This window comes from Beta vulgaris, chromosome 5 (genome assembly GCF_026745355.1).
Source record: "Beta vulgaris subsp. vulgaris cultivar EL10 chromosome 5, EL10.2, whole genome shotgun sequence".
NCBI classification, from domain to species: Eukaryota; Viridiplantae; Streptophyta; class Magnoliopsida; order Caryophyllales; family Amaranthaceae; genus Beta; species Beta vulgaris.
The window spans coordinates 55,227,571-55,247,599 of NC_079206.1; the positions used below are offsets into that span (position 1 = coordinate 55,227,571).

A 20,029-nucleotide genomic window follows, 5' to 3' on the forward strand; every position below is an offset into this window, starting at 1 on the left:
CTTTTGAAGTGACCAAAATACCCTTAATGATCTAACTAATGGAATAAAAAAAATTACAAAAGCAAATCATTTAAAAATTCTCATTCCAACTTGCCATTTAAAACAAGTTTAAAATGGTATATGCATCAAATACTTCAATCAAAAATTAAATGGACAAAATATGTATACCTTATAAAAAAAGATGACATACATAACGTGCACATGAAAAGTCTGAACATTCACTACCTTTGATACTCTTTAATTCAGTTAAACCAACTCATTATTTTTTGTTCTTTCTGTTCAATATTCATTCACAAAAAATTAATGTTAACAATTACTTACAACCTTTTTATTTTTTTACATTAGCAAATTAATATATCTAAATTCATCTAACTGTTGAATTTTTCACATTTAAGTTTAATCATAAATAAAATACAAATGGAGTATCTAATAGAATAACAAACTTTGAAATTAAAGCACACATCGCGTGCATATGAAGGCGAGTGAGTATATACTACACCTCCTCAGAAGTCAGATCTCATGTGCATACTAGAATTTTCAACGGAATGTAAGTTTTCTCGTCACTTCATTCTTCATTATTAATTCCAGTTTGGTGTTAAAGCAATTAATATCCACCAATCAAATGAATAGAAAAATGAAACACGGTACAAACTATATGATGGAAACTAGTATGATATGTCTATAGTAATAGGACATTCTATTATTCTCCCCCCTTTCACAGTAAAAAGTCACTAATAACTTGTCTGTTACTGAAAGGTTTTCAACGTGTTCAAGTCTCAACATACCAAAAATTGCCAGCTTTTTACTATTAAAATCCTCCATCTCATACTCTTCTTGTTGGGGTGGGGGGTAGATCTTGTTTTCTGGAAGGTAAATAATTGGTGTGTGTTTTATTATTTAAGCTGGTTTTTGCTCTCTTTCTTTTAAACCAATTAGTTTCTCTATTTCTCTCTCTCACACATTACCAAGCTAGGAGAACTCAAAAAACCTCAGGTATTTTCTTTCTTTTTTGGTTTATAAAAGTCGTGTTATAGACGAGATTCGATCTCAACTCTTATAGGTTCCCTCTAAGATTATACCCTGTGTAACCTGAAAACCTATATGCATGTCTTTGAGCGTATTTTTCCTTGAAACTCCAATCATTTTAAAATGGTTGAAACGCAAGATTATCCTATTTTTCGTAATCTTTTTATTTTCAAAACATCAACAGTTTTCGTGCTGCATAGATGATATACTACCGACTAAGTTAGCTGACATTTACATCAATAGGCAATAGCGTCTTTATTTGATCAACTTTTGTCTCCTTAATTTCAATTCTAACACAAATGTTTCATGTCATTACACAGGAATCAGAAAAAAAAAATGGTGAAGATTTGCTGCATTGGAGCAGGTTATGTAGGAGGGCCAACAATGGCAGTGATAGCCTTAAAGTGCCCTTCAATAAAAGTAGTAGTGGTGGATATATCAGTATCAAGGATAAATGCTTGGAATAGTGAAACACTGCCTATATATGAGCCTGGGCTTGAAGAAGTTGTTAAGCAATGTAGGGGGAACAACCTTTTCTTTAGCACTGATGTTGAGAAGCATGTAAGGGAGGCTGATATTGTGTTTGTATCTGTTAACACTCCTACCAAAACTCAGGGCCTCGGGGCCGGAAAGGCTGCCGACTTGACCTATTGGGAGAGCGCCGCTAGGATGATCGCTGATGTCTCGGTTTCTGATAAGGTTGTGGTGGAGAAGTCTACTGTCCCTGTTAAGACTGCTGAGGCTATTGAGAAGATCCTCACCCATAATAGCAAAGGTATGATTTCTTCTTCTAACAATTAACAACTTCTTACATACTACTTCGTCTGTTTCTTTTTAATCTACACACTTTCCTTTTTAGTCCGTTTCTTTCTAATCTACACACTGTTGCTTTTTCTATTTTTGGTAATATATCACATCTACTTTCTCCTCTTTTTTCATCAATGTTATTCATTTTTTAATATTTTAACCCACTTTTTTTTGTTTTCTCTCCACCTTTTTAGTTTCTCCACTTTTTAATATATTTGCACACTTTTGTCTTTGGATTCATCATACATTTAGAGAGTAAGTGAGCATGATACATTTAAGGTTATATAATTTCTTGTTCGTTACTCATTTGAAAAACTCAATTGGAGCTTTCACCAATTGAAAATATGAGCAACAATTGCAAAATGGTGAGAACTCTAAATGAGAAAAAAAAAGTGTTAACTGCAACATATAAACATGCACATAGTACAAATGCACTCGTATTATTTGTCACAATTCTTTCAGTAATATTTCACCCATTTCTGTTACTCATCCACCAATAGATGACAAACCCATTATTCCATCTACCTTTTTCATTTGTTTTATATTTATTCAAAATATTTGGATTTTGCACCATTGGTATAGTCTCTCGGGCCAATTTTTTTTTTATGAAGGGGTAGTCCGTCTAGCCATCTTTTTATTTTATTTTATCAAGGGACAATCCCTTAGCCATTCTTCTATGATTTTATACATAAAGATAAAAAAAGTCATGATGTAAAATTAAGTTAAGCTTGACTTAATAGTAAGAAAAGAACCTTTCAACCTTAAAGTTGGGGGTTCGATCCTTGTTAGGGATCCTTTAGGAAAAAGTTTTTCTTTACCATCCCGTACACTTAAAGTGTCTACTCGCAAACCAGGTTAGGTTAATTTATGAGAGGTTTCGGTTTGAAGGACCCTTCGTCTAACTATCTGGTCCTTGTGGCCCAAAAATGTAGAATCATGTAAAAGTTCGTGTATATATATATAATATATATATATAATTATATATAATATATATATATATATAATATATATATATATATATATATATATACTTTTGAAATATAACTTTTTATAATTTTTAATATTTTAGAATAGATAAAATTTTATATTTTCTCCGTTCATGAATAAGTATTATGTTGAGTAAATTGATACTATTCATCAATTAACTTTTACTCTATTTTCTCATTATTATATAAAGAGAAATATAGTCAAGTGACATCTTATTAAATTCGTCTCAATATATATATTTTAAAATATAGTTTTTATAATTTTTACTTGTGCACAATTTCAATATTAATGATCAAAAAAGCACGTTGAAATATACTACGTCCGGTCTTTATTAGTTTCCATATTTTTTTTTGGGATGTCTCTTATTAGTTTACCCATTTTTTTATTTCTATTTTTGAAATGGCACCACTAGCTTTTAATCACACATACATTCAACTTTAACATATAATAATAATCCCTTCGTTCCAAAATATAGTTCCCATTTCTTTTTGCACAGTCTCACAGAGGTATCTTTGACTTATTATATCTTCTATTTCGTATTAGTAAAAAATATAAAAAATTGATATTATGAATGTACAAGTTGAGACGAATCCAACAAGACCCCACATGAATATGTTTTCTTGTATACATTAATGAGAATATTTGGTCAAAGATTTTAAATTTTGATTCCCAAAATAGAAACGGAAATTATATTTTGGGACGGAGGGAGTAGGTTCTCTTTTCTTTTATGTACCACAACATTGTTTCTCCTAAAATTTTGTAAAAAAAAAAAAAGTAAACTAATCAATATCGGAGCAAGTATTAAAAAATGAATGTAAGTCTTATTTAGACATGAAGGATCTATACTTGTTGTAGGCTTTATGTCATGGAAATAGGTGTACTTTTTATCCTAAGCGGCTGAGCCACTTATTGTTCATGTTCTTAGGAATTGGGTGTTGAGATAGTGTCATGATCATGTCATGTAGGGCAATGTTTTCTCATAATTACTAGACATATCACATATGTAAGGTCATTCTATCATGCCATCTTTCTAAGGTCTACTTCAACTAGCTATTATAGAACATGCAAAGTTAAAACCCTATGCACCTAACATTATTAAAAATCACATGAAAATGTCATTTTTTTTAACCAATGTTAAAATTTTGGCTCAACTTTATTTATAACATCATAGTAATTTTTCGTTGAGTAAAAAAATTCTTGACCAATGATAAAATTATAATTGTCGACAAACTCACTAATAGGCACACTTAGAAATATGTATTTTACATAATATTCTAACAATTACGACTTAGGGCCTGTTCTCTTCGGCATAAAACAGCTGAACTGAATATAATATCTTTGCTAGATTGACATTTCCTCTACTCTTGTTAACCGCGTCATGTATCTATAACAACAGGAATAAACTTCCAAATTCTATCAAATCCAGAATTCTTAGCTGAAGGTACTGCAATCAAAGATTTGTTCAACCCAGACAGAGTCCTGATAGGAGGCAGGGAAACTCCAGGAGGCCAAAAGGCAGTCCAAGCACTCAAAGAAGTGTATGCTCAATGGGTGCCCGAGGACAGGATCCTAACCACTAACCTTTGGTCAGCCGAGCTGTCTAAGCTCGCGGCTAATGCATTTTTAGCCCAAAGGATCTCTTCAGTCAATGCCATGTCCGCGCTTTGTGAGGCAACAGGAGCTAATGTGACCCAAGTATCTCATGCTGTTGGCAAGGACACAAGAATCGGGCCTAAGTTTCTAAATGCAAGTGTTGGTTTTGGAGGATCATGCTTCCAGAAAGACATACTCAACTTAGTCTACATTTGTGAATGCAATGGCCTACATGAAGTTGCAAACTACTGGAAACAAGTGATTAAGATCAATGATTACCAAAAGAATAGGTTTGTGAACCGTGTTGTTTCCTCTATGTTCAACACAGTGTCTGGTAAAAAGATTGCTATACTTGGGTTTGCCTTCAAAAAAGATACAGGAGATACTAGGGAAACCCCAGCTATTGATGTTTGCAAAGGTTTAGTGGGGGATAAGGCATTGCTTAGCATATACGATCCTCAAGTAACCGAGGATCAAATCAAGCGGGACTTAGCTATGAGAAAGTTTGATTGGGATCACCCTGCTCATCTTCAGCCTAAGAGCCCCACCGCGAGTAAGGATGTGGCGGTGTGTTGGGATGCATATGAGGCTACTAAAGATGCTCATGCTATTTGTATTTTAACTGAGTGGGAAGAGTTTAAGACATTGGATTATAAGAGGATTTTTGATGGTATGAGTAAGCCTGCATTTGTGTTTGATGGTAGGAATGTTGTTGATGCTGATAAGTTGAGGGAGATTGGATTTATCGTCTACTCGATTGGTAAACCTTTGGATCCATGGCTTAAGGATATGCCTGCTATGGCCTAGATAATTTCGGTTGCATAACTGGAAGGAGGATCTAAGTAAAGGAAGACATTGCTATTCTTTTAATTTGTTAAGATTTATTAATATTTGTCATATTGGCTTTTGGATTATTATTATCATTGATATCAAGTTACAAATTTGTTATAAATCTTTTTTGTTGTTATTAATAAACAGTTGGTTCTCAGTTTTGTATGATGAATCTTTTCCAATATGAGTTATGAAAAGATTATTATTGTGTTAGTGATTTCTTCCTGGGATGGAGATCATGTGATCTTCTCTCTGACTTGATCTAATGTAGAAACAAAACAGAATTTTGGGAAAATCATACATCAATATAACTATGATTCAACTTAATTAACCCTAGATTGAGAAACCTCACTCATAATTGTAATAACAAAAAAAACAAATAACAGTAATAATATTGCAAGTAATTAAAGAACAATGGAGTTGAAAACTTTTTTTTTTTTTTTTGCATCAGGAGTTGAAAATTTAGTGCATGCATATATGTACTTGAATCATATGTTGAAGTTGAATGAAAACTCAGCATTTATTTGCAACGAAGGTATAATAGAGGTCTTGGATGAAAAATGTTAGTATAATACATCTTCTATTCTAGATTACTTGCAACAAGTGTTAAAAGTTACCCTTGTTTTCAGTTTTCAGCTTAAGAGCTGTTTTCAGCGGATCCCACCCCTATATATATATATATATATATATATATATATATATATATATATATATATATATATATATATATATATATATATAGTGTACTATATGTGATTATAGTATTTGATCATTGGTCCAATTTATAGGATTAAACACATTATTATATATTATCTTTCACAACCTCATCCTTACTCAACTAAACCAAAACAATTTAATATTGCAACAAAATTTATTAAAGAAACTTTGTTGTTACAACAAAAACTATAAATCTATAGCGATAAAGTTACGTATATACTACCTCTGCTTTTTTTAGTTGCAACAAATGCCTTCTTGCACAAATACTAAGGAAAGATGAGAGAGAGTAAAATTTGACTCAATTACCCATACTTTTTGCATATAGGGTATGTAAAGTGGTGATTAATTAAATGGTCAAATTGCCCCCAAAACCTTTACCAAGAAACAAAATATTGCAACTAAATAAAAACACTTATATATGAAAATTGTTGCAACTAAAAAAACAGAGGAAGTATATTAGAGTTTTGGATAATAAAAAAAAAATTAGAGTTTAGTTTTGAAAATTGACATTAGAATATTACATAGAGTTTCACCTAAGCATGTCATGTCATTCTTTTTTATTTTAATTTTTTTTTAAAAATATAGTGTTCAACATAGTATAAGTAGTAGGAGAAGGACAAGAAGTGGCAACTTTACGGTGAAGAGCGCATACTTCATGGCCTTGAAGGAAAACATGTCGAGGGTGCAAGCTCATCAAATGAAGCTAATTTGGAGGGATGGCAGAAGGTGTGGAGATTAAAAGTTCCACATAAAGTGCACAACTTTGCGTGGAGAATCCTAAATTCCGCCTTACCTATGAGTGTGAATCTTCTAAAAAGGCAGGTTGATATTGATCTGATGTGCAAGAGATGTGGTAAAGAGGTAGAAACTGTGGAACATATGTTGATGTTGTGCAAGGAAGCTAGAAAGGTGTGGTATTTGTCACCCCTTAGGCTGAATGTGGATCATATAAACATAAATTCCTTCAAGGAGTGGGTGGGGCAACAAATGCAATTGTGTAGGAAGGAGGAGTGGTGGGATATCTTTTGGTCCCTATGCTGGACAATATGGCTTGCTCGAAACAATTGGTTTTTCAACTTCAGCAAGAGAGATGAGATGAAGAGCATTTCCAAAGCTATGAGCGTGATGTAGAAGTATAGAAGAGGTCAGGGGTACATGAGGGTGTACAAGGAGCCCAACAAGGCTTCCAAAATTATAAAGGTCCCAAAATATATTATTTTGAAAAATTTATTTCATATTTGAAGAAATCACCCCTGTTTCCCATCCTTAATAAATTTGTCAATGATTTATCTTTAGATTTCCAACTTTCCATCCTTAGAAATCTAACCTTCCATCTTTATTTTCTATAAATTTAGGGGCCCAATTTTCATATTAGAATGGGACCCCAAAATCTTCAAGACGGTCTTGAGAAGAGCAGTGGAGGTAAGCACCATTACCCAACCAAAAGGCGCCTGGATTTTGTGCAACTTGGAAAATGCCTCAGGAGGGAAGGCTAAAACTGAACGTGGATGCGGCTTTTAGGAATGATACAAGGTGGGAATGGGTGCGGATGGTGCTGATGATGTTTTGATGGCGATGTGTGATGTATGAAGGGGCTCCTATGCTGTGGAAGTGGGAGAAGCCACGACAGCTAGCCAAGGTATTAAAATAGCTATGGAAGATGGTTTTAATAGCTTTGAATTCGAGATGAATAACATGATTTTGTTCGAAGCTTTGAAGAGGAAGAAGAAGGAGAATTCGATGTTTGGCCTTGTTTTATTAGATATCTTTAAACTTTTGCAGATTACATCTAATTATTGTACAATATCAACATAAAATTAACAATGTTAACATCATAATTTAGGCTACATGTAGATAGTAAGTGGGCTACCTTGTTTTCACTTCTTCTAGCAAAATAAAAATAAACAATGTTAACAAAAATTTATAAAAAAAATAAAATAAACAATAACCCGTTCAAAACTAGTATATCTAATAATTGTAACTGCTCACGGCATCGCTTGAGCTAAAAATACTAGTATATCCCTCCGTTCCATAATATAATGCTTGTTTATTTTCTACATGGTCCCCAAGACGTAATTTTGACCTTTAAAATTTTCAATTCTGCACTAATAAAAAATATAAAAAATTGATATTATGAAAGGATACGTTGAGACAAATTTAACAAAATCACACATGAATAAGTTTTTTTCTTTTTGTATATAATAATGAAAATATTTGATCAAAGATTTTAAGATCTGACTCACCAAAAATAAAGTAGAGACGGTATATTATGAGACGGATGAAGTAGTTTTTAAGCTAAACTCTCTAACTCGAGAGTCGTGTCGTGGTGTACATAACCTCTGACCCAAATTTCAGTCAACCAACGAATCAACCAATAATGTACTTTAGGAGAGAGAAGAGACAGAGACCCGGCATTTCACATAGATTTCTAATTTTAATTATCATCAAAAACATTAAAAACCTCTGACCCTCTTCTTCTTCCTCAAAACCCACCACCATTTCCCCACAAATTCAACGTTCCATTTTTTTTCCAACCTTCTTGCTTTAAATTTTAGATTATCTGAATTTTCTTCCACTTTTCTCATCTGGGTTAATTTGATTTATTCTCCAAAATTTCCCGTTTTATTTGGTTGATGTGATTTTTTAATGGGGTGTGTTTCGAGTAAAACAGCTGATTCTAAAGCCAATAGAATCGCTCGATGGCGTTCTACTGGCATTGTTGCTATGCGTGACTCTAAATTGAAGGTCAATTTTATCTCTTCTTTTTTCTTTTTGGTAAAGTATGATCCTTTTTAATTTGTGTTAAGGAAATGCAATTCTCTTTTCTTTTTTTTTTTTACATTTTTTTTATGAATTCTCTGATTTGTGTTTTTGTTTTTATGTTGCATTCAAATTGACAGAGAAAAAATTCAATTTTTTTGGGGTGCCATTTTTTATAATTTCTATGATATACTACTATATATCTATATTGTATAATATGATCTTTGTATTTGGGATGTAGTGGGAAGATGCAATATGTGAACTCTTGAAGAACTTATTGAGTTTTGATTCGGGTGTCGAATTTGTGGTTGTATGAATGCTTTATATGTTGGGGGGATTTCTGGTTTATGATTGTTGTGAAATTTGATGTACTACTTTTTGTTTGGTTGTTATGTTAAAAAAGATGTTTATGAGGGTTATGATTTGGAAGTCCTCGAATGCTAGATGATTTAACCTCTTTAAAAGTGATTGTTACTGAAAATGTTGTTTATGATTCGATATGTTTATGATTGAATGGCAATTGAGCAACTGTGTAATTCACTATTGTTTTTAATCGATAGCTTGGATTCCATGTTTAGAATAGGAGATGGTATGTGTGTGCTGTCCTGATGCATTACAATTATTGTTTAACTTCGATGCAAATAGAGGTTTTGCAGTGAGTATATTGATCTCACCTGTTAATTATCGGCCATTATATCGAAAGTAACAAAGTTCTGTAACAATAAGCTATTGTTGCTGATATAGAACACTTACGAGTTCGGTAATGGTTTTGGGGCTACGGTTTTGCAATCTATTTGATATAGCCACAGGGAAATTTTTTTATTTTTTACTATTCTCAGCCATACTTTTCCTCCTAGAGTTGAGTGGCTATGAGCCACATTTAATTTTACTTTGCTTTCACTTGTTACCAGTTATATATAGACAACCTAGGAGTGTCATCCATAGCATGACATGGTCATAGGGTCAAGTGCTGTTTATTGTTTAGAATTATGTATGCACATGCTTGTCTTTCTTTATTTTGTTAATGTTTGACCTTCTCTTTTAGATTCTCAGAAGTTTGCTATCTTTTTAGGCTTGGCTTATACCTAATATCTAGTAAACATTATTTCCTCGAGCAGATATTTCCAGATGAAGTTCTTGACCTTGACAGAGTCGTACGCACGGTGGACCTAACACACAATAAGATAGGTATACCATATGTTTTGGGAATATTCATCATATGTGTGTTGTAAATTGTAGTATTCATGGTAGAGTTTTATATTAGAGAATTTTAGATCATTAAGCTTTATATTTTGAGAGTAATAGTAGAATAATCTAGATTTAGTGTGACATGTTGTCATTTTTTCCAAGCTACTGATGTTGCTTTTGTTCTGTCGCCTAGTTTTTTTACATTAGGATAATTCTTCTTTTTGTATGATTTGTAGGATTTTGGGAGATCTGTTTTTTAGATTGTTTTACAGCTGTTACTTTTTTGAAATTCAAGCTTGATTTAACAGTATAAGTTTGAGTGACAAGGGCTCATTGGTCACAGAGATTTCTTACGACGGTTCATGTTAACGACCCCAAATCATATTGGGACTTAAGGCTTTCTTGTTGTTGTTGTTGTTGTTGTTGTTCTATTAGAGTGACAAGGATGCTGTCTGATCAAAGTGGTCTTATGTGAATGTATTTACAGTGTCTACGCAGTCTCTTAACTTTTGATAAGGACATCTGCGTCAACAAACTCTTATGGCTTGCGTAATTGAAATTCAATTTTTAACAGTTAAACCTCTTTAATTGTTCTATGCTTGCTGCAGTTGATGTTCCAGTTGAAATCAACAAATTGATCAACATGCAGCGTCTGGTAAGAATCATTTCCGTTTGCTAACCTGAAATATTTTGTTTTTATTTTTAGAGTTTGTTATTATTATGTTATAGCTGTATGTTTAAGGACTATTAGGATGAAGTCGATGGTACTTTAGGTATTTCTTAAATGAGAAAGTAATACTGTTGAGATCTCAAACCTTGATGTATAGCTACAAGAATTTTTGCTTGGTAGGGTCCTTACACGAGCTGTTTTTCCATGAAGCTCAACCAAGATTTTGCAGAGACTATCAGTCTGCCTCATGAATAACCAATGTCCCTTTTTTGGTTGCAATGATCTCCCTATCCGCTGTTACTAACATATACCGCAATAATTGGACAATGGAGAAGGCTTTTTTATACCTTGACTGTTTTTGCCTCTGAGCTTTAGCAAAATGTGCATCTTAAAACGGAGTTTAGTTATACTAGGCTACTAGCCCCTTTCCAGGATTGTTTAAAATATTATATTATGACCTTTTGCTTTGAATACCTGTGCGTATGGTTGTTCCTGTGATTGAGGGCCAATGCTTTTTATTACTACCATACTTTTTTCAATTTAGATATGTATTTCAATTAACATGTTGCCCTCTTCTCAGATATTAGCAGAGAATCTTATTGAACGCCTTCCAATGAACATGGGGAAACTTCAGTCACTGAAAGTGATGACACTTGACGGGAATCGCCTTTCTGGCTTGCCTGATGAATGTACTTTACTCCTCTCTATCAGTTTAGGTTGTTATGCTTCTCATTGTCAAATTATGGTGATTGTCTCTAACGAAGTCTGTGTTGTTAGTGGGTCAACTGGTACGGCTTGAGCAATTGTCGGTATCTCGGAATGTGTTGACATACTTACCGGAGACTTTAGGGAGTCTTAGGAATGTAAGTAACTTAATCTCCTGTGGCTTTTGCATATTCTCTCCATCCCACTTGTCTCCCACCTAACTATGTTGGGTTTTCCTAAAATATTGTTCTCATTATATAATATATACATTTATCCAAACCAACTTTTGAATTTCCACTATAGTAACGTAGGGAGGCGTTTGATATGACACTTTGGAAAGGAATTAAATATTCAAAGGGAAAGGAAAATTAATAAAACCCCGCGGATTCCCTAATATGTCTGGTTTGACAAGCGGAATCCCTTTCTCTTTCCCGAACCCTTTGCAAAAGCTCCGTCTCCTCCACTATGAATGCCGATGGCTCCATCCATGAACTACCCAGATTGAGTAATTAGTGAATGCCTCCATCGTCTTCTCTAGTGTCCCCTCCACGGCATTGTCTCACTTCTTTATCCTCTCTCTACCATCCTTTTTTTTGCCCAATCCTCCCTCCACACGTGTTGCAACTGCACCATGGATAGGTGTTTGGTGGCCAACTTTGTCCTACAAAGTTTTAGATTCAAAATTTTAGTGATTGAATTTGACCAACTAAAGCCAAAATTCACGCTGTATAGTTGAGGCTGTAATAACGCTTTCCTACCTTGGGTCTTTTCTAATTCGCTTTAAAATCTCAGTTTATGAAGGCTTGGTGGTGGGTCAGTTGGTAGTGTTTTAATTGTGTTTAGGTTGAATTTTGATTGATGACAAAAGTCAGTGGTAGTTTGTCGCATGTTGGTGGTGGTCGAATATAGGTTGGTGAGGGAATTCAGTGTTGGGTTGTTGGTGGGGCAGTCATCGGTGGTGCTGCCTTTGTGGTGATGGGTGGTTGGTGGTGGGATAATAGGTTGTTGGAAACTTCTGATGGTTGAAAGTTGTTAGTAGTAGGTGCGGTGGAGGGAGATTGTAGGTGGCTGATGGTCGGAGATTAACGGTGGCAGATGGTGGAGATAGGTTAGGAACTTGTTTATGCTTGTGTTTGAACTGTTTGAAGCTGGTCAAAGGTTTGTGAAACCCTTGGGGGGTGGGGAATAAGTAGAGGGGTTTTTGGGGAAATGTAAATTGAGAAAAAGGGGATGCATACCACATCGAGCCACTTTTTTTTTTACCCCTATATAGCTCTTTTGAAATGCATGGCAAATGGAGGAAAGATTTTGTGTCAGAGCTAGTACTTTTTATTTGTTAATCTTCATTCATTAAATACGATGTTTGATAGTAGTGGAAATTTAATTGGTTAATATAGTATATGAATGGAATTTATAACCAGAGTTTGCTTGTTGTATTCAGCATCATCCAAATTGTTGTTTGAACACCTTAAAATTCTTTCAATTCTCCATTGTTATATACTATAGAGAACTTTTTACTCATATCTTGTAGTTGGATGAACCAAAAATCCTCTATTTTTTTAGTTAAACCATGGGGGAGGCATGATGAGGAGTAAGATCGAGAGAGGAGATAGAAAGGGTCTTATGTGATTGATAGAGATCAAGAGAGGAAGGTAAAAGGCCCATGTGATTGAGAGAAAAAAAATTAAGCACAAGCTAAAAAAGTACTCCCTCCGTCCCATAATATAGTGCCTACTTCATTTTTGGTGGGTCAAACTTTAAAATCTTTGACCGAATATTCTCATTTGTATATATAAAAAAACATATTCATGTGGGATCTTGTTAGATTCGCCTTAATGTGTAATTTCATAATATCAACTTTTTATATTCTTTATTAATACGGAATTGAAGATATTAAAGGTCAAAGTTACGTCTTGAAAACCGTGTAAAAAAGAAACAAGCACTATATTATGGGACGGAGGGAGTAATATTTTTGACAAATTTTTAACCTCCAAAATAGGGAAATGTTTCAACAAAAAGATTGAAAAGTATTTTTTTTTTTTTGCGGAGGGGAATTATGTTTGTATGTTCTTACAACTCGGAAATTTGATGTACTTGCAAGATAGGAAAACGTTAATGCATTCTCTTAGGTGTATTGGTCGTTTTGATACTAGTTAATCTAATTTGTGCTTTTGGATGCAGTTAAAGCTCTTAAATGCATCAAATAACCAATTGAATTCGTTTCCCGAATCAATTGGAAGTTGTTTTTCACTTGAGGAGCTTCAAGCAAATGGTAATTTCAATCCGCTTTCTTTTATTACTGATCTAATTTACACAAAAACAAACTTTATATCTTATAAAATTTTATGATTTAGTAGAATGGTTAGTATCATTATATACATGCAATTATAATTTATAATAAGTATGTGTGACATTTCTTTCATTAAAGTCAATAGTATGAAATTTATGCATGATTTACAATGACGTTAATTTTAATGATATTCATGTTTCAAAGTAATGTGTTAAAATGCGTGGTCATACACTCATACTTCGTAGACACTTTGTTTGAATGTTATGATAATTCATGCAATCATGCCCATTGACTCTTAATGTTGTTGCCAAAGCCTTGTTTTTTCGTATTTCCCCCAACCACTTTTGCATTTTAGCATTTGGTGAAATTTGGTATTGAAAATTTTCTAAGATCTATGCTCATACTCGCAGATAATTCCATCGAGGATCTTCCTCCTTCAGTGTGTAATCTCATTCACCTGAAGTCACTTTCTTTGAATAACAACAAAGTTAAACAGGTAAATGCATGTGAAGTAAGAGCCAATTTTGCTAAGTTGTTCATTGACTGATTATTGTCTTCTTCTCGAGTTATATTTACTTATGTTATCTAGTAACTTATTGCCACGTGCTGACTAATATGCTAGTCATGCATGTTGGCTACTTGCTTCACAATTCGCTTAGAAATTAAGTTAGGTTCTAGCTCGAGGCTCGTATGATTAGGATTGTCAGGGCCGTCTCGTATTATTTAGGGGCCCTGTGCTAAATAAAAATAAGGCCCCAAACGATAAAAAGGACGATTTTATATTTATATCGAAAAGTAAAATTTCTTTATACAGTTAGTAACTTAGTACCAAAGACGATGAACAAAAAACACGATATAAAACCAATCAACTAGTACCACTATACCAGCTAGGCAGTGAACCCAACCTGATGTACCTGGATCTTAAAGGGGTTTTAAAGATGATGATTTCATTTTACAGTTAATGTATTTAAAGTAAAAGCTACATAGTATTACTGTAAACTAGGACTAGTTACAACAAACTAAAAGGAAAAAGAGGAGATTCAATGAGAGATATGTACAACTAATAAATAGAAGATATTAAGTTACATAAATTTGATAAAAATGTCAGCCTGCGCACATCCGATTAATATAACTAACTAAGGAAGCTACATAAATCCTATCAAGAAGTGCCTAATTAATAAATAAATTTTCAAAATTTCAAATTTGATAACTGAATAATTCAATGCCCTAAGAAATAACCAGAAAATATTAACCTAGAATGTCAGATTATCAAAATGAAAACACAATTAAACAACAAAAATTTCATAATATAGAAATTACCTTCGAATACTAGATGTGAATATCATAATGTGAGAGTTTGTTTGAAGAACGTGGTGAAGATTGAATAATTGGAATTACTAAGGTGTGAAACATCAACAAAACTCACAATTCACAAATGGCTTTCTTTTTTCTCTTTAGAAATTGGGGATTAGGTTGTTGAATTAAAACATTGGTTGAAGGGTCATGTAGAAAAAAAAAACACAGAGATTTTGATTCTTTTAGGTGAAAGAACCTGTTTAATTACCTACTAAACATAAATTAGATTTATTGGCTGGAAATTGGAAAAGATGCAGCCATTAATGGGGTTTTGGAGGAAGAGCCATTAATGTGGTTTTGGAGAATTGAAAGAGTCGAGATGTGGAGTAAATGGGGGTGAATTGTTGTGCGTGAATTGTTGTGTGTGGTTGAAGACTGAAGGAAGAGAAGATTGAAGGAAGACGTTTAATTCAATATTTTTTTTTCTTTGGGCTCTAAAAAAAAATTGGGCCCTCATATTTTTTGGGGCCCTGTGCAGTTGCTCACCCTGCACAGGGCCTTAGCCGGGCCTGAGGATTGTGCTATGATGGTGTGGAGTAAGGGAATGGATATGGTAAATACAATAGAGGTTGAGGGAATGTGGGATAAGATTTTGTGGTGATGTATATATGAACTCCCATGTCTATTTTATAGGGAAGCTTATCTATTCTAGAACAATCTAACTTAACAAAAGTTAAGCTCTAGCCAGTAGCCACTTGGCTTCATCATGTAAGAAACCTGGAATACTGGACATATTACATTATAGAGCTTAATTTTGGAACATTTCTAAAGGATCTATACAGGAGCCCTCTAAAAGCCTCTTTTGAGGTTTCCCACGTGCAAGAAGTTGAATCCCATGCCCATGTACAACTGTAGGTCCATTGCAGTTTTTTGGCCCAGTTACATTATTATGTTTTTGTTCCACGGGAAAATGTAGCTGTGCATGATCTAGCTTTTTGTGGGGGAAGTGTTGATAGCATGATAAATCCCGAATTCCCCATGAGACGAGTGGGATGGGAGATGAGTCATGATTTAATGCTCCTATCCTGATGTTCTATGACATGCTAGTTAAACTGGTCATTTATTAGTTTACCTGGTCTGAATCCTCGGAGAATTGGGGCTTAAAGCCCAGCTATATATGTTCCTACCAACTAGGTCTTTGTGTTAGAGCTATGATGTTGGAAATAGTGTTACCTAATTCGCCTTTTAAATTCGCCAGTTTACCCAAAATGAGCCAAAAATGAACCAACACCGACCATAATTCGCTTTTCTCAATTCGCGATTCGCGGGGGAATTAGGGAGTTAGGTAACACTGGTTGGAAACCAATTTTAGAACAACTTCTCCTAAATGCTTGTATCCTCTGTTACCCGGACTCGGCAAAATTTGCCAAATACCGGTGTCGGTACGACACCGACACCGGTACGAAATACGTGTCAGATCCGGCAACCTCCACTCGGACACGGCGGCCTAAACCCTAGATACTCAAACCCTAGAGTTCGAACGTGAAGAGGAGAAGAGAAGAAGAGGAGAAGTGGGTAACTCATCTGATTCGCCGCCGGAGCATCGAACGCGCCGCTTCATGTTTCTTTCGTTCTGTTCCTTCTCTTCTTCTCTCTTCGATCTTCTATGAGTTCTATCTCTTCAGTTTTCACCTTCTCATCTTTTTTTTTTTTTTTTTGTTGTTGTTGTTGTTGTCCTTTATACAGTAGATGGGGAAGCAAGTCCACGTGACTTTGATTCTTTTTCTTTCTTTCTTTTCCTTCTCATCTTTTGATCACGTGACTTTGTTTCACTTTCTTTTCTTTTTCTTTTTCCTTCTCTGCTTCCCTTCCTCTGTTCTGCTTTCCTTTTTATTTTATTTTTGTCTATTAACAAATAGAGTTTTTTGTCAGAAACAACCTTTTAAAAGTGCCATTTTGTCAAAAACAACCTTATAAATTTTTTTTGTGACAAACAACCTTTAAATGGGATTTTCTTGTCAGATCAGACCCTTCGACCATTTTCCGGCATTGACTTTATTTTTTCCGGCCAAGACTTGATTTTCCGGCGAAGACTTTTTTTTTTTACCCCCTTCACTCTCTTTTTCCCTCCAATTTCTTATTGCAAACCATTATCTCTCCTCTCTTTCACTTCCTTCCTTGACCCCTCATTCTCTCACGCATCATCTCTCTCGCCTTCTTCTTCTCTCTCCTCCACCTCGCTGAACAGTGCCACTGAACACCGCCATTGCTGCTCATCCTCTTTCCTTCTCTCCCAAATTTGTCGCCTCTGTTTTCTGTCTCCACTCTTATTGTTAATGGCAACAAGCTTGTGGGGGAGGGGGATTTTCTTAGGTTAGCAACATTGGAGGGCCATGGTTTCTTACTAGTTAATGGCAACAAGCTAATTTTTTTGTGCAACCATGGTGAAATGAGAGAAAAGAGATGAAATGGCAAGTTCACAAGAGATTCAAATGGGGATGACATTTGAAAGAGAGGAGAGAGAATGGTTTCTTTAGGTTTGAAATAGGGGACTCTTCCCTAGGCTTCCGGCCACTGCCGATGTGGTGGCTTCTTGTGCGAAGGAGAAGGCGAGAGGGTGAGGATGGAGGATGGAGAATGGGGTGAGGATGGAGGATGGAGGATGGAGGATGGAGAATGGGGTGAGGCTGGAGGTTGGGGTGGGGTTGGGAGGAAGAAATTGGAGGGAAAAAGAGAGGGAAGAGGGTAAAAGAAAAAAGTCTTCGCCGGAAAAATCTAGTCAATGCCGGAAAATGGTCAATGGGTCTGATCTGACAAGAAAATCGCATTTAAAGGTTGTTTCTCACAAAAAAAATTTTATAAGGTTGTTTCTGACAAAATGACACTTTTAAAAGGTTGTTTCTGACAAAAAACCCTAACAAATACCTTAATTGTATAAATATGCTATAAATAGACAATCAGAAAATATAAATTAGCAGATTAATTATTAAATTTTATATTATAAAATATTAATTTCGCCATACCCGTACCCGTGTCCAAATATCGGACAGTGTCCCCGTTCCTGATTTTTTGGAATTGCCGTACCGGACACTCGGATCCGTACCCATATCTGACACTCCTAGCCGAGTCCAGGTAACATAGGTTGTATCCATAGAACCTTTTGAAGTGATATTTATTATTTTTCCCATGAACATCAACATTTAATCAGGTTTTGGAATCAGCCTCATGCCACTAATATTTTTGGGTCAGTGATATGTCCTCTTGAAAAGTGCTGTCAGATCTAATAATTAATTCATTCCAACTGTCATCCGCAGATGCCTGCAACTATACTCAGAGACTGCAAAGCTCTGCAGAGTATTTCCCTGCACAACAACCCCATTTCCATGGAACAGTTTCAACAGGTATGTCACTTTGTCATTCTATAAACTGCATGTATCTTTTTTGTAACATACATGAAGTCTGCCTGAGTCTAGTGGTTCCACATCCAATGATTCAGGCTATGTTTGATGTATCTGAACGACCTGTTTGGTAGCCAATAATAAATGGTAGTAATGGTTGTGGATTTATATGTAATTTTGCATAGTACAATTTCAATGCTCATGGTAGTGGAACTTCATCTCCGAACATGTGTTAATCTACATAATTGCCATTATTGCTCAGTATCACTTCTAAAAGTGGTAATGGATCGTAATGGAAGCTAATAGAAAATGAATTATTTAGGGATGAACAAAAATTAGCAATTAACATTGGCATGACATTTCTTACACAAAATTTACTTATGAATTCATTAGCGTCATCTCTATTTATCAATGCTTACCAAAGAAGCTGTAATGTTATTTATACAATATTATTGCTGAATAATGTTGCACATTAGATGGACAGCTATCAAGAATTTGAGGCACGGCGGAGAAAGAAGTTTGACAAACAAATTGACTCAAATGTGATGATGAACTCGAAGGGTTTGGAAGAGGGTGTTGATATGTAATCCTATGCATCGTAGACTGTTTCATGAATTATTGGTAAGATTTCGTGCTTGGGAATAATCTGAACTTGTATTGGCTGTACTTTGTTTCTAATGAGATTTCTGGTTTGAGTTGTCTCTTATATGCTGCACATAATTTCTGTTTTACGATACTGATTACTTGATTAGCAATATATGGAAACACACACTACTACCTTGGTGTTGGTTTCTTTTACAAGAACTGAAGCACAACTGGATTACTTAACTCCGACCTTAACATATTTGCATAGTCGTCGGAATATACACATGAAATGTCCTGACCATGCAATTTTCTTTTGTAGGTTAAGAAGTTAAGCTCTGCACCTTTGGGGCAAAGATGATTACTCGAATGTCTTAGATTGTATTTCTTCAGCTGCATGCAGCCCATTGCAAGCAGCCACTGTGCCTCCTATTCAACTTCAAATGTCATGGTGAAAATGGCTCCTGTAAATGAATTTTTTTGGGGGTAATCGATTTTTAAGGGAATTGAATTTTTTGTCCTGGGTTTTCCAAGTTGTGCAGGTTTGTTCGTTTGTATATAGGGAAAGGTACCTTCCATATTGTTAAAAGAGAATTTGCGGCCACAGGACGCTTGATATGTTTGAGTTTGCAAACTGTATGTTATGTTTTGCTAAGTATTTATACAAGTTTTTGTTGGTCTTCTTTGCACCTATGCGGCTATACATCCTATGTTTTCAAATAGTTTGCAACAAAAGGGCATTATTTGTGAGACATAGAAGATGAGAGAGAAACAAAAGATGCAAAAGCTCTCTAAAGAGAAAAAAGAAAAAAAAGAGGAAAAAAGAAAGAAAATCCAAGAACCTTTCCTCAAGCAAACCCTTCTCCCCCCTCACGCTTGCTCTTCACTCCCTTCTCTCATGGACTCTCTTCACTTACATCTCAAATCTGACAAAGCACCCATCACATCCAAAATCATTATACCTATATGGTTAATTACAACCCTAATATTGATGATTTTCAAAGCCCTAAATTGCTTTTTATTTTCGGTTAATGCCAACAAACAAGGCATTAAAGACAGCAATAATTACAATCCCTCATCACCAATAGGAGGAAGCTCCAACTTTATAGAAATTAAATGTGGAAAATTTTGGGTTTAATTTAGATTTCTTGGAAGAAATCCCTATTTGCTCTTCTTTGC

General features: G+C 34.8%; 2 protein-coding genes across 2 annotated transcripts; both read left to right on the top strand.

Annotated features, from left to right (window-relative positions):
* Positions 1-855: 855 nt before the first annotated feature.
* Positions 856-5,457, top strand: LOC104893967 (UDP-glucose 6-dehydrogenase 1). The gene is made up of 3 exons (XM_010680111.4): positions 856-993; positions 1,347-1,801; positions 4,217-5,457. The coding sequence occupies exons 2-3, from the start codon at positions 1,363-1,365 to the stop codon at positions 5,218-5,220; spliced, it is 1,443 nt and encodes a 480-aa protein (XP_010678413.2). The 5' UTR covers positions 856-993; positions 1,347-1,362; the 3' UTR covers positions 5,221-5,457.
* A 2,875-nt stretch (positions 5,458-8,332) lies between these two features.
* LOC104893968 (plant intracellular Ras-group-related LRR protein 7) lies at positions 8,333-19,539 on the top strand. The gene is made up of 10 exons (XM_010680112.4): positions 8,333-8,706; positions 9,840-9,909; positions 10,518-10,564; positions 11,160-11,268; positions 11,357-11,442; positions 13,466-13,556; positions 13,985-14,070; positions 18,185-18,271; positions 18,745-18,889; positions 19,173-19,539. The coding sequence occupies exons 1-9, from the start codon at positions 8,608-8,610 to the stop codon at positions 18,853-18,855; spliced, it is 786 nt and encodes a 261-aa protein (XP_010678414.2). The 5' UTR covers positions 8,333-8,607; the 3' UTR covers positions 18,856-18,889; positions 19,173-19,539.
* Positions 19,540-20,029: the final 490 nt, after the last annotated feature.